Source organism: Phaenicophaeus curvirostris, chromosome 2, assembly GCF_032191515.1.
Source record: "Phaenicophaeus curvirostris isolate KB17595 chromosome 2, BPBGC_Pcur_1.0, whole genome shotgun sequence".
Classification (NCBI taxonomy): Eukaryota; Metazoa; Chordata; class Aves; order Cuculiformes; family Cuculidae; genus Phaenicophaeus; species Phaenicophaeus curvirostris.
Window position 1 is genome coordinate 44185786 of NC_091393.1, and position 19152 is coordinate 44204937.

At 39.5% G+C, this 19152-nt stretch overlaps 1 protein-coding gene across 4 annotated transcripts in view; it reads right to left on the minus strand.

Annotated features, from left to right (window-relative positions):
* The window catches only part of ECHDC1 (ethylmalonyl-CoA decarboxylase 1), a 42250-nt gene that overhangs the window by 7809 nt on the left and 15289 nt on the right, over window positions 1-19152 (minus strand). For all 4 annotated transcript variants that reach the window (XM_069851815.1, XM_069851817.1, XM_069851818.1 and 1 more), the window contains exons 4-5: window positions 14886-14938; window positions 12921-13001 (exon numbers count right to left, since the gene is read on the minus strand). In XM_069851815.1, the coding sequence (XP_069707916.1) occupies window positions 12921-13001; window positions 14886-14938 (134 nt within the window). The remainder of the gene's footprint in view (window positions 1-12920; window positions 13002-14885; window positions 14939-19152) is intronic.

Sequence of the window (19152 nt, forward strand, 5' to 3'; positions counted from 1 at the left end):
GCTTCTCATGTTTCTGTCCTATGCAGAGAAAGAATAAGACCATTAGACATTATAGCAACTGCTGCTTCAGAGCTCTGGCAACACAAAGTGAGACTTCCAAAGTTAAAATACTGTAAAACCAATAAAACTGCAGATTTGTCCTGCATACTTTTGGTGATAGTCCATGCAGACTGGTATCATAAAAACAAGCCTCCAAAACTTTGCTTTTTCTAAAAATCCTTTAGTCACAGATATTCACCTTGACAGATGCCTAAATGGTAACCACTAAAGAAGATAAAAATGAGAACACAATGTTTAAAAGACTTTAGGGGAACTATGTCCCTTGTGCATATATCTGATACAATTACACAAAGCTGCTCTGCAGTCCCGAATTTCAATAGGGTAATAAAAGGCTGTGCACATTAATGATCTTTCCTGGTTTTGAGCTTTAATCTGGAATCTTTACTTCAGGAATGCAATGGAAAGAAGTAGGTCCAGCTGCTACTTTAATAAGCCCATCAGAAAATCACCCTTCTCAAATCCTTTCAGTGATTAAAAAAAAATTTACTTGAGGTTTAAATAAAATTATCCCAAAAAACAAAATGAAAAGAAGTCTTACTGAATTCCCTACATACAGAGCGTTCTAGGCACACTCTAAAACTCTGTGTCAAAGAAGTAGGCTTGATGCCAGCCTAAGAAATCTCACCATCACAAGAGCTCACTTTTCTCACAGCGCTTTTCAAATTGCCTTACAGATCACATAGAATTCTATTTATAGTTACTGAATTATTCTGTAACACTTAGCACATTCATTCCCCCCACTCACAACAAAACCTAAGAATCAAGCTTTACACAATATAGCCTGGAAAAATATCTTGAGTCTCCCTAGCATGTGTTGCCTTTACCACCTACCATTGCTGCCCTTCAGTCAGATTTTCCAACACATTGTATGGAACCTTAAGGATCAGGGTGAAAATCAGATCCAAACACCAGACTCCTAATTACATATGTATTTTCTTGAGCATGACACAGTGTTCTCCCAGGCTGGCTGGAAAACCCCAGGCCATTTCACAGAAGGGAGCAGATTGACCTGAACAGTAAGAGATGCACTATTCAAAGGAAACGTTAAAATAAGAATTTATAATGTGACTCTATCATACCTTCTCACATCACCCAGATGTCAAAAGAAATGCAGAAGAAAGAATGACAAAGTCATATTTTAATCTAAAGACACAAAACATTTGGTTGATGCTGAAATTCTGAAAAGTAGAATCCTAGATCAAACAAATAGTGAGATGGAGTAGCAAGAGAAAAGTTAAGAGGTAAACATGAAACATAAGGACATCAGAGCAGAAACTGCTAGACATGAGTTGTTTTAGGAGGAATATGGTCTCCAAAAATAAGCAACAGCTTAAGGTGTGGATAACTCCACCATTTATTACCCAAACATTCAGCTATTCAATGGAAGATAAACCTCCAAAAGGAACACAGCCAGCTCAAAGAGGCTGCAAGATTACCAGTTTCAAAAGAAGCTACTCCAAGGAAGAAGCACGAAAAATAATGTTATTACTAGAAAAAGATCATGTGGATAATAGGAGTTAAATTATAATAGGCAGACACAGAAATCTGCATGCATGCCCCAAAACCCAGCATCTCATCAATAACAAAGCCTGCACTAAAGAAAATTATCTTAAGGCCTATCAGCAGCAAAAAGGAGTATGGCAAAGCAGCACAGCATTCTGTGTTCCAGACTAAAACTAGGCCAGACATAGCTGCGTAAAAATGACTAGAGAAGTTAAAAAAGGTTTATTTCTTAAGCACTACCCTGATCAAAGGAGAGCGGCCACAAAGGCCAAGAAAAACTGTTAATTTCAGAGAGGGATTAAGGAAAGAAATAAAAAAACCATTGGGAAAGAAGCCATTGCTAATACACTGCAAGGGGCAGCAAGGCAGCCTCAAACAAGATAAGGTAGGTGAAATGCTCCCAAAGTCTCCTGCAGGTGATGCCATACACACAGAGGGCTCTTTCAATCTCCTGCTGGATAAGAATCTCCCAGAAGTCAGCTGCAGATGAAGGCTCACCCAGCAGATCTAGATTAGGGGGTTTAAATTTAATTTTTTACTTCAGGCTTGGCAATTTCTCACCTGTAGCTTCACAGAAGCTGGAGAAAGAAGAGCATGCTATCAAAAGCTACATTTTTTCTAAATGAGATAAATGAAGCTGTATATTGGAAATTACAAAAAGGCTTTTTCTGTAGCAAGAATGAAAAATTGAATTAGATGACAGATCACAGGGCAAGAAATAGGGGCCTCAAAAAGCACGACTGATTAAAACTCCATAAGTCATATTAAAGGATGTAAGATAAGCCTCTTTTTTTTGGTCATTTTTCAATAAACCAACACCAAAGAAAATTATTTGGCCAAACCACAAAGTGTGTTTGCCCCATTTCCCAGGGTGATACTTCTTCAGAAGAGGGTGCTGGCAGGTGGACAGCACCGCACAGAAGGTGTGTTACACCAGGGAGCTGTGGTTCCCCTGAAGTGCACAGTGTGAACTCTGAAATCACCAGAACCATGAATTGGGACCAAAGCCTCATTATTCAAAATCTAGTATGTGGATCATCTTTTCTCCCCACAGCTGTACAACAGCAATCCACGGGGTACCACTCCATTTCTGCTCCCATGCAAATGACTGATGTCTTAATAACACTCTCCTCTCCTAATTCCCAGGTAGGACTTTACAATGGTTGGGGTTGGAAGGTACCTCTGGAGATCATCTAGTCCACGCCCCCTGCTGAAGCAGGTTCACCCACAATGGGTTGCACAGGAATGCATCCAGGTGGGTTTTGAATATCTCCAGAGAAAGAGACACCACAGCCTCCCTGGGCAGCTTGTTCCAGTGCTGCATCCCACTCACAGTAGTTTTACTTCATGTTCAGGTGAAACTTACCACGGTCTAGTTTGTGCCCATTGCCCTGTCACGGCATCGCTGAAAAGAGTCTGACTTCATCATCTTGACACCCCACCTTTTAGATATTTAGAAGCATTGGTAAGATCCCCTCTCAGTCTTCTCTAGGCTGAATAGACTCAGGTCTCTCAGTTTCTCCTCATGGGAGATGCTCTAGCTCCCTTATCATCTTTGTGTCCCTCCACTGGACTCTCTCCTTGTCTTTCTTGAGCTGGGGAGCCCAGAACTGGACAGAGTACTCCAGACAGTGCCTCACTAGGGCAGAGTAGCAGTGGATGATAACCTCCCGCGGCCTGCTAGCTACACTCTTCTTGATGCACCCCAGTATACCATCGGCCTTCTTGGCCACAAGGGCACATTGCTGGCTCGCAGTTACCTTGTTGTCCACCGTGATTCCCAGGTCCTTCTCCGCAGAGCTGCTTTCCAGCCAGCCAACCCCTAACCTCTACTGGTGCCTGGGGTTTCTTCTCCAGAGATGCAGGACTCTGCACTTGCCTTCGTTGAACTATTTATTGTTAAACTGTATTTATATCAGCCTGATTATCAATGGGTCCCAGTCACAGACACGCTACAATGTCCGTTACCATACAATTATTTTTAGAATAGTATAGCACTCAGGTCTTACTTTTGAAGCAGGTTTTAGCTACTCTTTACAGGCCACTGAAGTCTCAATACACAAGTGAGTGAATGCCAAAGTAATGCTCAAACAAAAATTACTCATGCTGGAAATCTAAAATGTTACATGAGTCTTTCAAAAAAGGAGTTACAGTTATTTGGATTTCATTCAAGCAACCATTTTCAAGAACAGATATGCCTCTTCAGCTAAAGCAAAAATTTCCATTAGAAAAGATCCAGTGATATTTTGCCAGATTCTTTGATGAAAAAAGACCACTTAGAGGTAAAGGCGTTTGATAATAGAATTTTTTAGACAAACCTGAATGCCAATATTCATCTAGAAATCAAAAGAACACCCTGCAGCTTGTTTTCAAACAGAAAATATATTTTCTTTTAAATTATTTGCTTATTTTTGTGCAGTATATACTCTTGTGTTTAGAACCCCAGTGTCCCACACCTTTATTTCTATCACATATGTTTATCAAGACCAAAGAAAACAGAAGAAAATTCTCCTGGACCAATTCAGAAGTCTCAAAGCAGGAACATATCAGTCATATTCTTTGCTCATATCTGTTGCTGATAGAGAAAAGGAAGAGGGAGCATCCCAAGACTCTGTCTCAGAGCTTGGCATCTAAAACGTCAAAAAGGCAAAGATCATAGAATGATAGAATAACCGGGTTGGAAGAGACCCACCGGATCATCGAGTCCAACCATTCCTATCAAACACTAAACCATGTCCCTTAGCACCTCGTCCACCCGTGCCTTAAACACCTCCAGGGAAGGTGACTCAACCACCTCCCTGGGCAGCCTCTGCCACTGCCCAATGACCCTTTCTGTAAAAAATTTTTTCCTAATGTCCAGCCTAAACCTCCCCCGGCAGAGCTTGAGGCCATCTCCTCTTGTCCTGTCCCCTGTCACTTGTGAGAAGAGGCCAGCTCCCTCCTCTCTACAACCTCCTTTCAGGTAGTTGTAGAGAGCAATGAGGTCACCCCTCAGCCTCCTCTTCTCCAGGCTAAACAACCCCAGCTCTCTCAGCCATTCCTCACTTCATTCATATGAACTCAGCCAACCGGAAAGGAACAGCATTTCTTGACATCAGCCCTAAGAGATGCAAGGCTGCTCTACTACTTTATGATGGATTTGATACATCATATTTCTGCAACCCACAGCATTAAAAGACGTAAAATACATCATAAAAATCACACTAACAATTCTTTGCAAGACCGAGGGTAACAAGACACACTTTGAAATTCAGCTGTCTCTGCACGCAGTGCTACTGATGCTGCATTTGCACATCCTACGCAACAAATTCTGACTATAGCTAAGAGAGATCGTGCACTTAGTTGACTAAAGAAAACAAACTGACGTAATCTTTCTGTATTTTAGCAAGGCCTTTGGTATTCTCTCACAGTATCCCCCTAAACAAAACAACAGCATGCAGCTAAACACACAATGCAGCAGGTGAACAACTGGCTGATGAGGTGGGCTCAAAGGGTCATAGTGAATGGGGTTACATCAGTCTGGTGACCAGTCACTAGCAAGGCTCCACAGAGATCTATCTAAGGACCAGTACTCTTCATAAATTACCTGGATGCAGGACTCGAAGGTTTACTAGCCAAGTCTGCTGTTGACACTCTTGAGGGAAAAGAGGCCCTGCAGAAGGATCTGGACAAATTGGAAAGCTGGGCAATCACCAACCACATGAAGTTTTAACAAGGGCAAGTGCCAGCTTTTGCACCTGGGACATGGCAACCCTAGATATACACACAGACTGGAGAGGGAGAGGCTGGAGAGCAGCCCTGCAGAAAGATATCTGGGGCTCTGGTCGATGACAAGCTGAACATGAGCCAACAGTGTGTCCTGATAGCCAAGAGGGCCATTGTGTCCTGGGGTGCATCAAGCACAGCACAGCTAGCCAGTCAAGGGAGGTGATTGTCCCGCTTTACTCTGTATTGGTGCAGCTCCACCTCGAGTATTGTGTGCAGTTTTGGGCGCCACAGTATTAAAAGGATATCAAGCTACTGGAGAGTGTCCAGAGCAGGGACACAAAGTTGGTGAAGGGGGTAGAGGTGAAGTCGTATGAGGTCTGTTCAGCCTGAAGGAGACTGAAGGGAGAAACCTCACAGCAGTTTACTGCTTCTTCACAAGGGAAGGAGGATGATCAGGCGCTGAACTTTTCTCTTCAGTGACCAATGATAGGACACGAGGGAACGGCAGGAAGATGTGCCAGGGAGGTTTAGGTTGGATATTAAGGAAAAAGTTCTTCACCGAGAGGGTGGTGGAGCACTGGAACAGACTCCCCAGGGAAGCAGTTAAGGTACCAAACCTAACAATATTCAAGAAGCACTTGGGCAACACCCTCAGACACGTGATGTGGATGTTGGGGTTATCCTATGTAGGCAGAGGAGTTGGACTTGATGATCCGTGAGAGTTCCTTCCAACTCAGGTAATTCTGTGATTCTGTAACTTATTTTAAATCATTGGTGATTAAATTATAATAAAATGTTGCCATTTTTTCAGGATACCAGATTAATAATCTCATACAAAAAAATGCTCTGAGTTTCTTGGGTTTTTTGTTTGTTTGTATTTTAAATGAACACAATGGTTGTTACTTAAGTGTTACGTTTTCCAGATAAGATAAATGATTTTAGAAAAAAAAGCTTTTTCAGCTTTTTCTTTTTTTCTTTGAGAAGGGGGTGGGGAGCAGAGGGAAAGAAGGCCCACAATGACTTTCCTCAAAAAAAAAAGGCATAAATGGGAGAGAGAATTTAACATTAAAATTCTACATTAAAACAGTGCTTTAGCTGCTGCATCTCTTCGCATATTAGTTACATCGATGGCCAACTAAAATCAGCTTCAGATCACTAACTGTGTTCAGACTAGCTGCCCAAGAAATAGGCACACTTTCACCAAAGTATAACAGATCCTTCACAAATACACCTAAGAGTGATCAATTTTCTTATCACTAGAAGTATAATTTCCCCTCGTATGTTTTTATTTACAACCTTTCTCTTTCACACAGACACAAATAACACTATTGGAAATTACTGGGTTTTACTCAGTTTATATATTTGCTTTTTGTTTATCAATATGAATGCATCAGCACACAAAACAAAAACTGGAGGATAATACCTAGTAACATAACACAGATACACTAGATGTGTATCACAATAGGAATTTATTTAACATAAGAATTTATAATTTGATTTATTCTTACTGAGACTTTATTCTTATTTATTCCTATTCTGAGACTGCTGAGTTACAGCAGTAGCAATTAATTTCTTACTAACTACATAATCCATGAAGAAGTGGGAAGCTGAAGCCACCAAGGTTTATAGGTTCCAACAGTCTTGCTTCATATAATTTTGGAAAAAACTGGAAGGAACAGGAACACAGAGGTGCAGCCAGCAATGCTCCAAATCTTCACTAGGATACTGGATTGCTTTGGATTAGATGGGGAATGGCAAACAGGGGATGAAGGGAAAGACTGGAAATTGCAATTGTGAAGGCAATGTTTACAACAAAAGTAGGCTGAAATCCATGCAGCAAAACATGCTTACAGCTGCAAAACCCAGGGAAATGGAGTCAATTGGGGAACAGTTGGTCATTTCAATGAACAGTAACTCTGACGTGGATAATTACTATTCAAATACCTACAAAGTTAACTATATTGCTAGCTGGAGTGTTACAGAGAGTTCTTTCTGTAGTCCTTCAACAGCACGTGATAGGACTGAAAAAATGTGATAATAGGGACTCCGGCAAACATTGTCTGCAAGCTGATCCAATGCAGTTAGGCAGTTTAATGCTGTGGCTTCAGGGGAAACTGAGGCTAACAGCTCTGCAGATTCAAAAGGAGAAGACTACTCCCATCCCATTCTCTTCTTCGTCATCTTCCCCAAGAGACTGAGATCCTCCTCTACCTTGGCTCACTGTCTCCTTTTACAAACCACTAATTTTCTGTAAGAACAAGAAATATCTAGACTTTCTGTTGCTTTTTCACAAGATAATGGAGTCCTACGGGCATCTTCACCAGTGCTTGGCAAACCAGAGGTAAGCAGTGAGCTGGGAATGGGCAGCAGGGACATCCTTTTCCCACCTCAAAGTGAGCCGTTCAGGCAGCCTGTCCTTGTGAAACCACAACTCAACATAACTCCACCTTGAAATCAGCTGAACAGAATAAATAAGTGCTTCTTAGACTTCATATTAACCAACTTGCAGTGCTATCAGAACATATATATATATACGTACAAAAAAATATTTTGGTAGTGAAGATCAGCAGTAGAGTGTCAAACTCAAATACCTGCAGGCACTTTATCCAAGTTGGAGATTAATCACTACACAGACACAAACGTAACTGAAAATTTCAGTGCATTTGTACTCCTCCAAAACTAGTTCTCCTTGCAGCTCAAATGCTTCCTTATAGGGTACCAACAGCATGGAGTCCAAGCAAGAATCAGCATGGGTCCAGCTCTGCATTCCCCAAAATGTGTCTTATTTAAGTTTTCCATTATCTGGGTTATCTCTGTTTATTATTACTGTGTAGCAGTGAATCTGCTGCAGACAGGAGTGTTCAACAGAAAGGATGTAAGACTGTATGGTAAAAATAGTCTGAAATGTACATACATGCTGATAACAAACAGGATAACACGGTTTAGCCTCCCAAAGGGAAAAAAAAAAAACAAACCCCAAAAAACTTAGAATGAAGTAAATCCCCACAAAAAGACAACCTCAGAATGAAAACCTCAGCTCAAATTCATGCTTCATTGCTGTTAACTACATTTCCAGTAAAGTCAAGCAGTGGTAAATTTGAACTGTAGATTATGAAATAAATCCTCTGCCTGGAAAACTGTAAATACATGAAATGCAAACTCAAATGAAAACCGGTAATAAAGACCAGTACCAGTCCATAAATACAAGCCCCAAGTCCATTTCTAGCCACGCTGCAATTGCTTAGCCAGACATCAAGTGTGCCAGGTCAAAAATAAGAAAAGACTTTTTACAGGCAGGCAACATGAAACTTCTAAAACCATAATCCATTTCTCTGAAAATTCATCAGAAAATTGTACTAACAAGGCTCCCAGGATCTAAAAATGTGAACTGATGCATGACTGCAATGGAATTCTAAAATTGCCAACTGATTTGAAGGAGGTTTTACACATATATATATACACACATACATATATATTTGCAAGGAAAATTTTATACAGTTAAAAAAAAAAAGTGATCTATGGCACACAGCAAGCATGTGAAGCTCTGAGAACAGACTCAAATTTTGCTACTGATTCTTCTCCTGATGATGTGCAGCAATGTTAAGGAGTCACATATAATGAAAAGTGTTTTGTCAGCCTGGACTTTGCAGGAACTCATAAATATGTGAACCCAGTCCTGTTACATTCATATCATTCTCTGCCCAGTGAAAAGAGCTACTATGTACTGAGGCACCCTCATTTCAAACAGCAGCATCTTGTGGACCTAAAAGCTCTTCCTGATAAACTAAAAGCCAAAATCCTTGCAAACAGCAAAATATTTCAAAAGAAGCTAGTGTGTTGTGTTCTGATGTTCTGAAACCTATTCTTGGAAAAGCTTGCTGTGGAATACTGATATCTTTACAGCTTCCCCCCTCCCTGCTGTTTTTAAAAGAGCAACAACTGAAAAGTTAGTCATAGTTGGCCTACATCTATGCAGCACTTACATTATCTACAGTTCCTTTCATTTTGTATAAATTACATTTAATGCACTAAACACATGCTTCTAAAAGTAAATAAACACAAGTCATCACAAGGACACACACCCCAAAAGCTATTGAATAACTCTGCATTTAATTGTATCTCTTCTTGGGCATTTTATGGAATATGTCTAATATCTTAAGACGTAACACTAAGCATGCCAACATAGTTCACAAAAATCTAGAAAACATCCAACTAAAATGCAGCAAGGCCAATTTGGTATCAGAGCAGTATTATTAACATAAGGTTCTTCCCTTGTTAAAAGCTGCTATTCCTACAGATACAGGGCAGAAGATTGCTCAAAAAACAAAATATCACTTTAAATCGATGGTGCTTTTTATGAAGTAGGATACTGCTCAGCACTAACAACAGTAATGAAACTGGCCCTTTGCAATTTAGCTGTGCAACATCAACTACAGCTGAAGAAATTAAAGTTGATCATTTTGTATAAAAACAAAAGGAGAATATTACTGCCTCTACCCATGAGCCCACTTCGAGGTCAATAGTAGGAATGCCTGGAAACACCACCTTTAAACAGGATTCACATGGCAGTGGCACGCCTCTATTTTGACTGCAGTAGCATTGGACAGGAAAAAAAGGGTGGGGGGAAGAGTTTTTTTTCAGAAGCACCCCAGTACAATGCAAGTCCATTCACCAGGTGACATAGGACCAAATTTTCAAAGTTGTAGACATGTCTAAAAAACCTACACAGACACTGCTCCAGCAAGATTCCTCAAAGGCACCAACATGAAATAGAAGACAACAGCTCAGAATACAAAGTTAGCTATTCTGGCTGTCGGCTGGTAGCACAGATCTGTGCTCAGAGATTATTATGTTAACAATAATTGAGCAAATAGATTCATTACCACACTGTCTCTGCCCCATAACTGTTAGCTTGTTGCCCAACAACTAACTACAACTTTAGTTGAAATTCCTTAACCAGCCTTGTCAAACCAGTTCTCCTTGACTTCATGCATTGTGCAAGCACAAAATACACTTCAATGTTCTGCATACAGGGAAGTCAGAACAGATACTTCACTTCAATTATTTGTAAAATTGCACCATCAAATCCAGTGCCGCAGTCATCTGTGGACTTCACTGAAATGGCTGCAGTCTCATGCAGAACCACAACATACACTGACATTTGGCAGCAGAACCTATGAGCCATCTTCACAGGCTCAGAGAGAATATTCAACTGTGGTACACCAAAAAACATCTAGGTTTCTTGAAAATGTACTAAGAAGCACAGCTGTCCAAACAAGTTTCATACTTGCATGGTTTTACATTACTCAGTTGTACAGAAATAATTGAGATAAATAATTACAGTGTCAGAAGCCTTATCTTCCCAACTTTCATATCAGAAAAAATCTGAAAGGATTTTAATTATCTTGCACTTGTCTGGATTTTTTCCCCAATCACACTTACAATCTTTATAAGGATATTGCTTTTTATGGAAACTCATACTACAACAATCCATGATGATTTGAGAAGACCTCCTCCTCCAGATCGAAGATGGAGTGACCTAAGACGCTTTCACTTTTCATCACTGCCCTTATGTTGGCAATAAATGTGTTGGAGTTCATGCAAGCCCTCCCTAATCCAATTTTAACTGAGCCGGCTTAAGATGCAGTAAGAGACAATTAGTACAAAAACTGTGGCAGGAAGATGGTTTAAGATATTACCAATAATTTAAACCACTTCAGCTATTTTAAAATTGAATTTGTCTACATCTCTACTTCAGATGTGCAACATGCTGCCAGAGCACATTTCAAAGAAGGTTTTTGAGCCATTCTGGTTCAAGTTAATCACTTTAACAATATCAGCAGAGTTAACATAGTACAAACTGGCAGACACAAGAAAATATTTCAGGCCAATACCAAGCATTTCAGTAGTTTACATGGCAACCGTGAAAAACAGAAGTTGATTCGAAAATTTAGAATTAAAAGCAGCCACAAGTCACTCATTCTGTTCTTAACAAAAATAAAAAATGAATTAGAAAAATGTTCAAACAATATATTCAAGGAAGAAAATGAACCTGTCTGCTTTCCGTTCTCAGGTTCCTTTTTTGGCATTTAATGACTCAGGACAAAATACTCATTCCACTAGTATCTACTCATAGTCCTCAAAAAAACCCCTTATTTTGCCCCCTTCCTCCCCCGCATTAAAATTCTCAGATTTAGAGAAACATATTCTGAGCTGCTATTGCTCCTATCTTCTTGTTATTAAGGATGAGTGTGTTAGGAAGTAATGGAAGATGGATCAACAACTGTAGTTATTATGAAAATTATGGCAGCACATCAGAGGAATCACAGCTGCTCAATTCATGCAAATAAGAGCTACTTGACAATGACTATAATTACACAGTATGTCAAACAACATAGCTGGAGCAAAAGTGGAGAGTACACATTTTAGAAAGCAGAAGGATTTCTATTTCATTATGTTCATATTCCCTAAACTCCTATTTAGGCATAACAGGATTCACTTTCTGTCAATGGAATCACAGACAGAGAAAGGTCTAGGTCTCCTAGGCACACTCTCCTGCCAGTGCGGAGGCTGTCAAGCATAGCACCTCTCCACATGTTTACTAGGAATTTATAATACAGCCAGTACTCAGAGTTCACAGTCAGAGCTGCAGTTCCAGTTCACTGGCTGCTGTGCAGATATGAAGAGAGTTCCAGTCACATCTAGTTTCAAAGCAAAGGAGGACTGCTTCAGAGGGGCTTCAACAACACAGATACCATCTCCTCTATTCAAAGCCTGTTCCTGATACCTGGAACAGCAGTGTAATACTCTGCTTAGTATTACTTTTGAATACAAGTACTTTCAGCTTGTTCTGAACAATTCCTTTTCCACTTCAGGCAGTGAGGCCCTCTTAAAGAGCACATTTCCTTCTTGTGGATAAAAACTTTACTAAATGCTCCTCATTTTCAGAGAGGCCATGTGGAGTGCTTATCCTGTTATATCTGCAGGCTATGTGCACATTAGCAACTGTTTAAATAAAGTGTCATTTTATTATTTTAGTTTCTCCCAGTTCCTGTTCTGCATCCAGCCTCTTTAATTAAAGCCCTCTCTTTTTAGCTAGTGGTTTCATTCTGGCAAATCCGTGCACCTGTATGGAAAAAAAACAGGGAAAGCACCTCCCTGGCTTTCCTCCGCATCTTAAACTCTTGCTTGAGAAATCATAAGAGCACAAAGTTATGCTACAAATAATAAATCCAGAACACAAAATACCAGACTAATGGAGAGCTTTATTTATATATTTTCACTTATGACAGCCACATGAAGAGACATAAGGGGATATAATGTTTTGCAGTCCTCCTACCTCTTACTCAGGCATGAAAAGTTGGACCTCTCTGGTCTATGACACAGCTGGTTGCTAAAGCTCCTTGCTGCTCTTGTTTTACACAGGGATCCGACTGTATAACCTGACAACAAATAACCTTTCCTCTGTTCTACCAGGAAACCCGAATTTTTTTTCCTGTGAAGTCTGCTAGCAAAGCCCAGTTCCCAGTACCGTGGAATTCAGGAATCTGACTCCTCATAAAATTGGTACCTCAAGCTTCCCACATTTCACAGGCTCAGTCATTAAATCACTGATCCAATGTGATAGATACTCAAATTGTTGATCTTACCTGAAATCACATGCTGTGGTAAGTTCTGCTCCTCCTCCAAAAGCTTTTCCTTGGACTAGGGCAACAGTGATCAAAGGCAATCTACAAAAGAGAGTTTTGCAACCAAAATTCATGCTTTTAGTCATCTTGAAATTACAAAAGGATTCAAGAAAACCATCTCTATAGTTAAAGACTGGAAAAATCCACTGTTCCAACTCAAATAACTACACCTTTGCAGGTAAGTAGCCCAACACCAATTCCACATATGGTAAAATGAGTATTCCGTAATTAATATGGCATCCAAAACGAAAGCAAGGCAGATACAACATACGGAATCAAAGTGAAGATCTTGTGCTATGTTTTGAAAAATATATGCTACAGATTATATCTAAAAAGACTACCTGCAAGAAGGCATGACAGGAGAGTGACACAAGACCCTACATTCAGCCAGAACACTATAGAAAGCAGTAGAAAGGGGCATGACAAGCTGCATGGCTAAGCCATCTAAAAATAATGAGATTCAGCATGATACCTTCAGCAGCTTCTCCAGAGTGGTACCATCTCAATCACCAACAAAACTTTTTTTTGGAGGACAAAACCATCCTTTGAGGATAGCAAAAATCTGTTACCTTTGATGGCAGTGTATTTAATCATGCTCAAGGTATTCAATTATGCTTTCAGTAATTCAAAGGACAGAGGGAAGGAAAGAGTATGTAGGGAGAACCTCTTTCCGCACTGTCATTGTGAAATGAATAACAATGAACAATGACTAACTTAGGATAAGCCAAGATCCCTAAGAAACGAGGACAACTGGTTAGTACCAGACTTTGCATGCTGATACAACTGTTTCATCTTTTACTATGAACAGACATTTAACTCACCAAGAGGTTTGGAAACCACATTCAGAAGTCAGCCTCCCAATCACAACCATATGTTTGTTTTTACTTCTTCTTTAACAGCAGAACCAACAATTTCTTACGGCCCAAGTTCACTTACCAGCTACAGCACTCTTCATAGAACACATTGCACAAGTCAACCCACTGGGAGAGGGTAAACTCATTTTTCCAACAGTCTACAGGGAACCCAAAGATGCCAGAACCTCCTTCAGGTCACAGTTAGTCTAATCTCTCTCTGAGAGAGATTGATCCCATCAGCTGTCCTCAGGCAGCAGTACAATGCTCCCCCTGAACTAGTTTCCACATACTCATAATGTTGAAACATGCAGTTCCAACATTACACCTGAGGTGAGGGCTTAATCTTCACACATCTTCCTCCGCTTTGCGTTGCCCCATCAATTCTGATTTTATACAGACCAGCTTACACAAATGGATTCCCATTCCAGTCCTGATGGTTCAAGTCTCCTGGGCAGTTTTACAGAATCATGTTAACCCACAACACTTTCTCATACAGATTATTTGACAACAAAGAATATTTATCTTCAAAGAGCTCTGAGCAGAAAAAAAGATATACTCTACCACATGTGGATCTAATAGAAATGAGATTTCTTAAGGGAAGCTAAATCTAAAGGAAAGGAAAAAAATGTTTTTCAGAAGTACCAGATGGCAGAACTGAATATATTCCTCTTATGAAGTGGGAAGATTAAAAAAATATATTAAATAAATGTTACCTGCGTAGGCTGCATAAGCTGGCCCTGAATGTTTCTTAAGAGCTACTGATTTCCACAGAGTTAAAGAAGGCATAGTCTGAAGACTATGTTTCAATTCTAAGTATCTTCTGGCCTGCCACATATAAACCTATAGGGTTTTTTGCCTGTTCCAATCTCTGGCAAATCTAATAGTTGCAAAACATCAAGGTCTAATTTACATTCACAAATACCTATCTGATTAAGATGCATAAATATAAGGTCTGGGATTCAAAATTACACTTAAAACTATGTATTTAACTTTAAATATCTTGTTAAAGAGTTAGCCAAAACATATTCCAATCCTTATAATTACTTCATAAAGAGTAAATAAAATACATTACCTCATAAGTCTGGTTAAGGTGCTTTGCATAAACATGCACATATTCATCCCATCCTACAAAGAATAGGAAATTAAAAAATGCTAAGTGATCCTAATGTGAAGCAGTTAAACACACAGATGGAATAGACAGGAATATTCATTATATTTACGCTAGTTGGGTTTTTCCTCTGGTTAATCTTGTCCAAATTCCAGCACAACCCTACTACGCACAAATAGAAACCTAATATTAATCAGGTTTAAAAAAAATAAAAAATCAGAACTCAATCAACTTACTTGAATTTCAGTAATAATTAAACCACTATTAAAGTAACTGCAAAACTGAATTTTTGTGATGTGAAGCTGTGTATCTTTTCCTCTTAACTTCTTCTTTTCGCTCCCAGTTAAACACTCATAAAGCAAAGTTTTAAAGTTTGTATAGGACCATAGAGTGCGGCACACTTTACTATTCCAAACCCATAAAGTTTTAGACCAACTACATTTTTTTTTGTTTGGGCCAAAAAGTATTTCAGGAAGAAAAACCCCATCAAACACAAAGAATATTCCTCTTATTTCTCCCCTCCTTTGTTTTACATCAGCTAGCAAACAATAAGGAATAAGGTACAATTGTTCCCATCTCAGTACAAGAACTAAGGGGCTCCAAATAAAATCAGATGCTAATAGGTTGAAGCTATATATTTCTTCCTACAATGTGTAGTTAAAACTCTGGAACACTTTTTGCAGGGCACTGCAACCTCTAAAAGACTACATGAGTTTAAGAACAACTATATAAACTATGACAGAAAAATCCACAAAAGGTTATAAAATACAAGGTAACATCTCAAGCTGGAGAAATCTTAGTCACAAGTTGCTGGGGACTAAAAGAATATTCTGAAGTAAAATCATTATCTATCTGCCTTCCCTGTTTTTATATTCTTTCTCAGGCATCCTGTATTGACCAGGAACTCGACAAATGGCTGGGCTAAATGACCCAGTATGACCATGTTGATATACATACTGAACTGTATACATTAACCACACATATTCCATTTAATCCAAATTTTAAAAAAAAAATAAAACGTTTGGCCACCATATAAGTAAAAAGCAGTCGGTAACAATTTTAGTCTCTTTCCAAACAAACCAACAAAACAAACAAGTGGTAGGAAGAAAAAGAACAAACATCTCTTTATTGGCATTTATTAATTTCTAAAACAGTTTTACAGGAGTTTGCAAGCTAAAGAAACTGCCTTAATTAAAACCTTCTGACTTATACATCAGGGAAAGAAAAGGTATGCAGCTAGTCTTCAGTACATCTTGGAATAGGACCTTGAAATAATAGTAGGTCAACTTCAATTGATTTATTGTCCATATATTCACGCATTCCCAAGACCTACTCTGCCCAGCACCAACCAGCACTGTGGTGTTTAGGGACAGATCTCTGGCAGATATAAACTGCCACAAAAATTGCTACACAGGAACCAATGAATTCAGTTTACATTAAAGGTCTGCTTGAAAATTTCAGCACACAGTGATTTACAAAGAGGCTTTTATTTATCACTGCAGCAACCTCCTACATCCATTAGGATCAGCAGCAACATTTCAATTCCAAATTAAAGAACAATCAAATTGTCCATGATAGCTGTTTCAGCACTTCCAATCAGGAAGAAAAGTTCAAAACACACACGAACACACAAGGTGGCAGTTCTCAGACATAGACTTGCACTTTTCCCACACTACAAACATCAGGATGAAGCTGCAAAAACGCTTTTCAGAGAAAGTAATTTTTCACTTCATCACGGTCCTTGCATTCAAATTGGCTGTCTGAATTCATACAAAAATGGAATTAAAGATTAATGCCAGAACAGGCCAGCTTGATAAACAGTTATGACTGAGCAGACAAAAAAAAAAAAAAGTCTTCATATTCTCAGGCAGTAGAAAGATTACTGGATATCACTTGGAAAAAATGCCTGCACAGAAAACACCCTGAAAAAAATCACAATTACTTGAGTCTTGCCCAGCTTTCCCTTCAAACCTTCCTGATAAATGCTCTGACTAGTAGCCTTATTTTTATTCTCTGAATGAAAGGGTTGTTTGCTGGAGCCTAATGGAATAATCATATTTTCAGCTCTAATACTGTCCTTCAAGTAAGCAGAAAACTAACAAGTAGAAAGTGAGGTAAAATACAGTATGCACTACACACGAGAGAAAAGGATTAACAGTTCGTGATGGATTAAGGGAGGCAGAGAAGAGGAAAGTAATCTTCATAAAGCAGAAAACTGTACCTCTGTTTCTTTTTACTGCAAGAGCTTAGAGTCCACTTTCATTTCAGATAGAACAGTATTTCCAGACCACCTCCAACTGCAAGCAAGTCCTCCCTCTGTAGCTTACTGCTCAGGAACCTCTGTCCTAGGGTTTCTAGACAGGGACTGAGGAAAGTGAAAATTCTCCTTCATGGCTCCTTTCTCTCAGCTGTCCTTTGGAGAGCTTCTCCTGCTTTTTACCTAGCCAGCTTTTCAAGTCGTACACCAGAATGAGGTTATTGCTCATGGGAACCTGCCTTATAAGGACAGAAAAAAAATCCATTTTCTTAGAATTCTACTATTAATTTGCCTTCTGTGATCTGGTCATACAGTATTAGCACTTAGCAAAGAAGAACAAGCAGGAGACTGTTTCCGGGTTAGGAACAGCTGAACACAGAAGGAGGACAAAGAGGAAGAAGAGGAGGAGGAGCCACTAGGGGGCACGAAAATCCTTCACCATTCTTGGCCATTATTCTGCCTTTCCTGCACCACAGGGAAAGGCAAACTATATTGTAGATCACAAAAAAATACCCCCTCCCCAAAAGGCTGAATAAAATAAAAGTGCTTTCTGTAACTACTGAAAGCTCAGGGCTAAAGAAGCCTTGTGAAAATTTAAAGGGAAAACATTTTTTTGCCTTCAGGATACTTGTGGACAGAAAAATTAAACTAATTCTCTTAACATGAAATAAGACAAAACTGTCTCATCTGCAGTGAGTTAGAGAGTAGAGTTCTGCAAAACAAAAGAACAGCAAATGCAATTCCTTATTCTATTAAAATTTTATTTAATAAATTCCATTAAAAAAATGGGGTTTGAGTTGGCTATTGTAAAAAAATTCCTGTTCTGAATCAACAGTTTGAACTCTCCCAAGGAAACAGACAGTAATAACGTTTAGCTGTCTAAACGTTGTACTGTCAGTTTATGGCAACTCTAGAGAGACTTCAACTAGCTTAGATCTAGTCAACCAGGAATCTATTTTCTAAAATCAGCAATTAATACCACACATTTTCTTACTGGCTCTGTATTATCCATTACGGACCCTAATCTGTAGAAGAGCCCTCTCTGCCACTGCAATGGCTCTAAGTAATCAGTATAAACAATGTATGATCCAAGGCCTGGAGCACCTCCCACATGAGGATAGGCTGAGAGAATTTGGGTTGTTCAGCCTGGAGAAGAGACGGCTGAGGGGAGATGTTATAGCGACCTTCCAGTACCTGAAGAGGGCCTACAGGAAAGCTGGGGAGGGCCTTTTTACAAAGGCATTTAGTGATAGGACAAGGAGGAATGGCTGTAAATTGGAGGGGGGACGCACTGGCACAGGTTGCCCAGGGAAGCTTTGGCTGCCCCATCCCTGGAGGTGTTCAAGGCCAGGTTGGATGGGGCCATGAGCAGCCTAGTCTGGTGGGAGGCGTCCCTGCCCATGGCAGGGGGGGTGGAACTGGATGATCTTTAAGGCCCCTTCCAACCCAAACCATTCTATGATTCTATGTAGATTGAATCCTAAGTGTCCAAGGGAGCATGGAAGAAGAATCACTGAGAATTACTGAATGCAGAACTATGAAGGAAAGCCTATACTGCAGATAAGAACTGGTCCATGCTTGGTTTCAGCGCCTTTTTTTCTATTGCTATCGTGCTAAAATAAGCTGAAAATTTCAGATTAAAAAAAAACAACATAAAACTCAATAAAACCAAACAAAAAGCAATCCTCACAAATCACAGATAATCAAATGACTAGTGTTTAAAGCATCCACATGAAAACTCCCCAAGGAACATATATAATTTTAAAGCATGGTGTCTCCATATTAAGAAAAGCATACCCTTCAGGATGTTCCACAAAGGAAACAAAGTCTCCTGTACCTTTTGAGAAGTGGACCACACTCTATTTTTTCAGGCCAGAAATACTTCAACAGTGTGGGTTTTATGACACTTACGTTTCATCAACGGAAACAAATAATCACTAAGGACAGATACCAGATAAATTAGTTCTCAAGTTG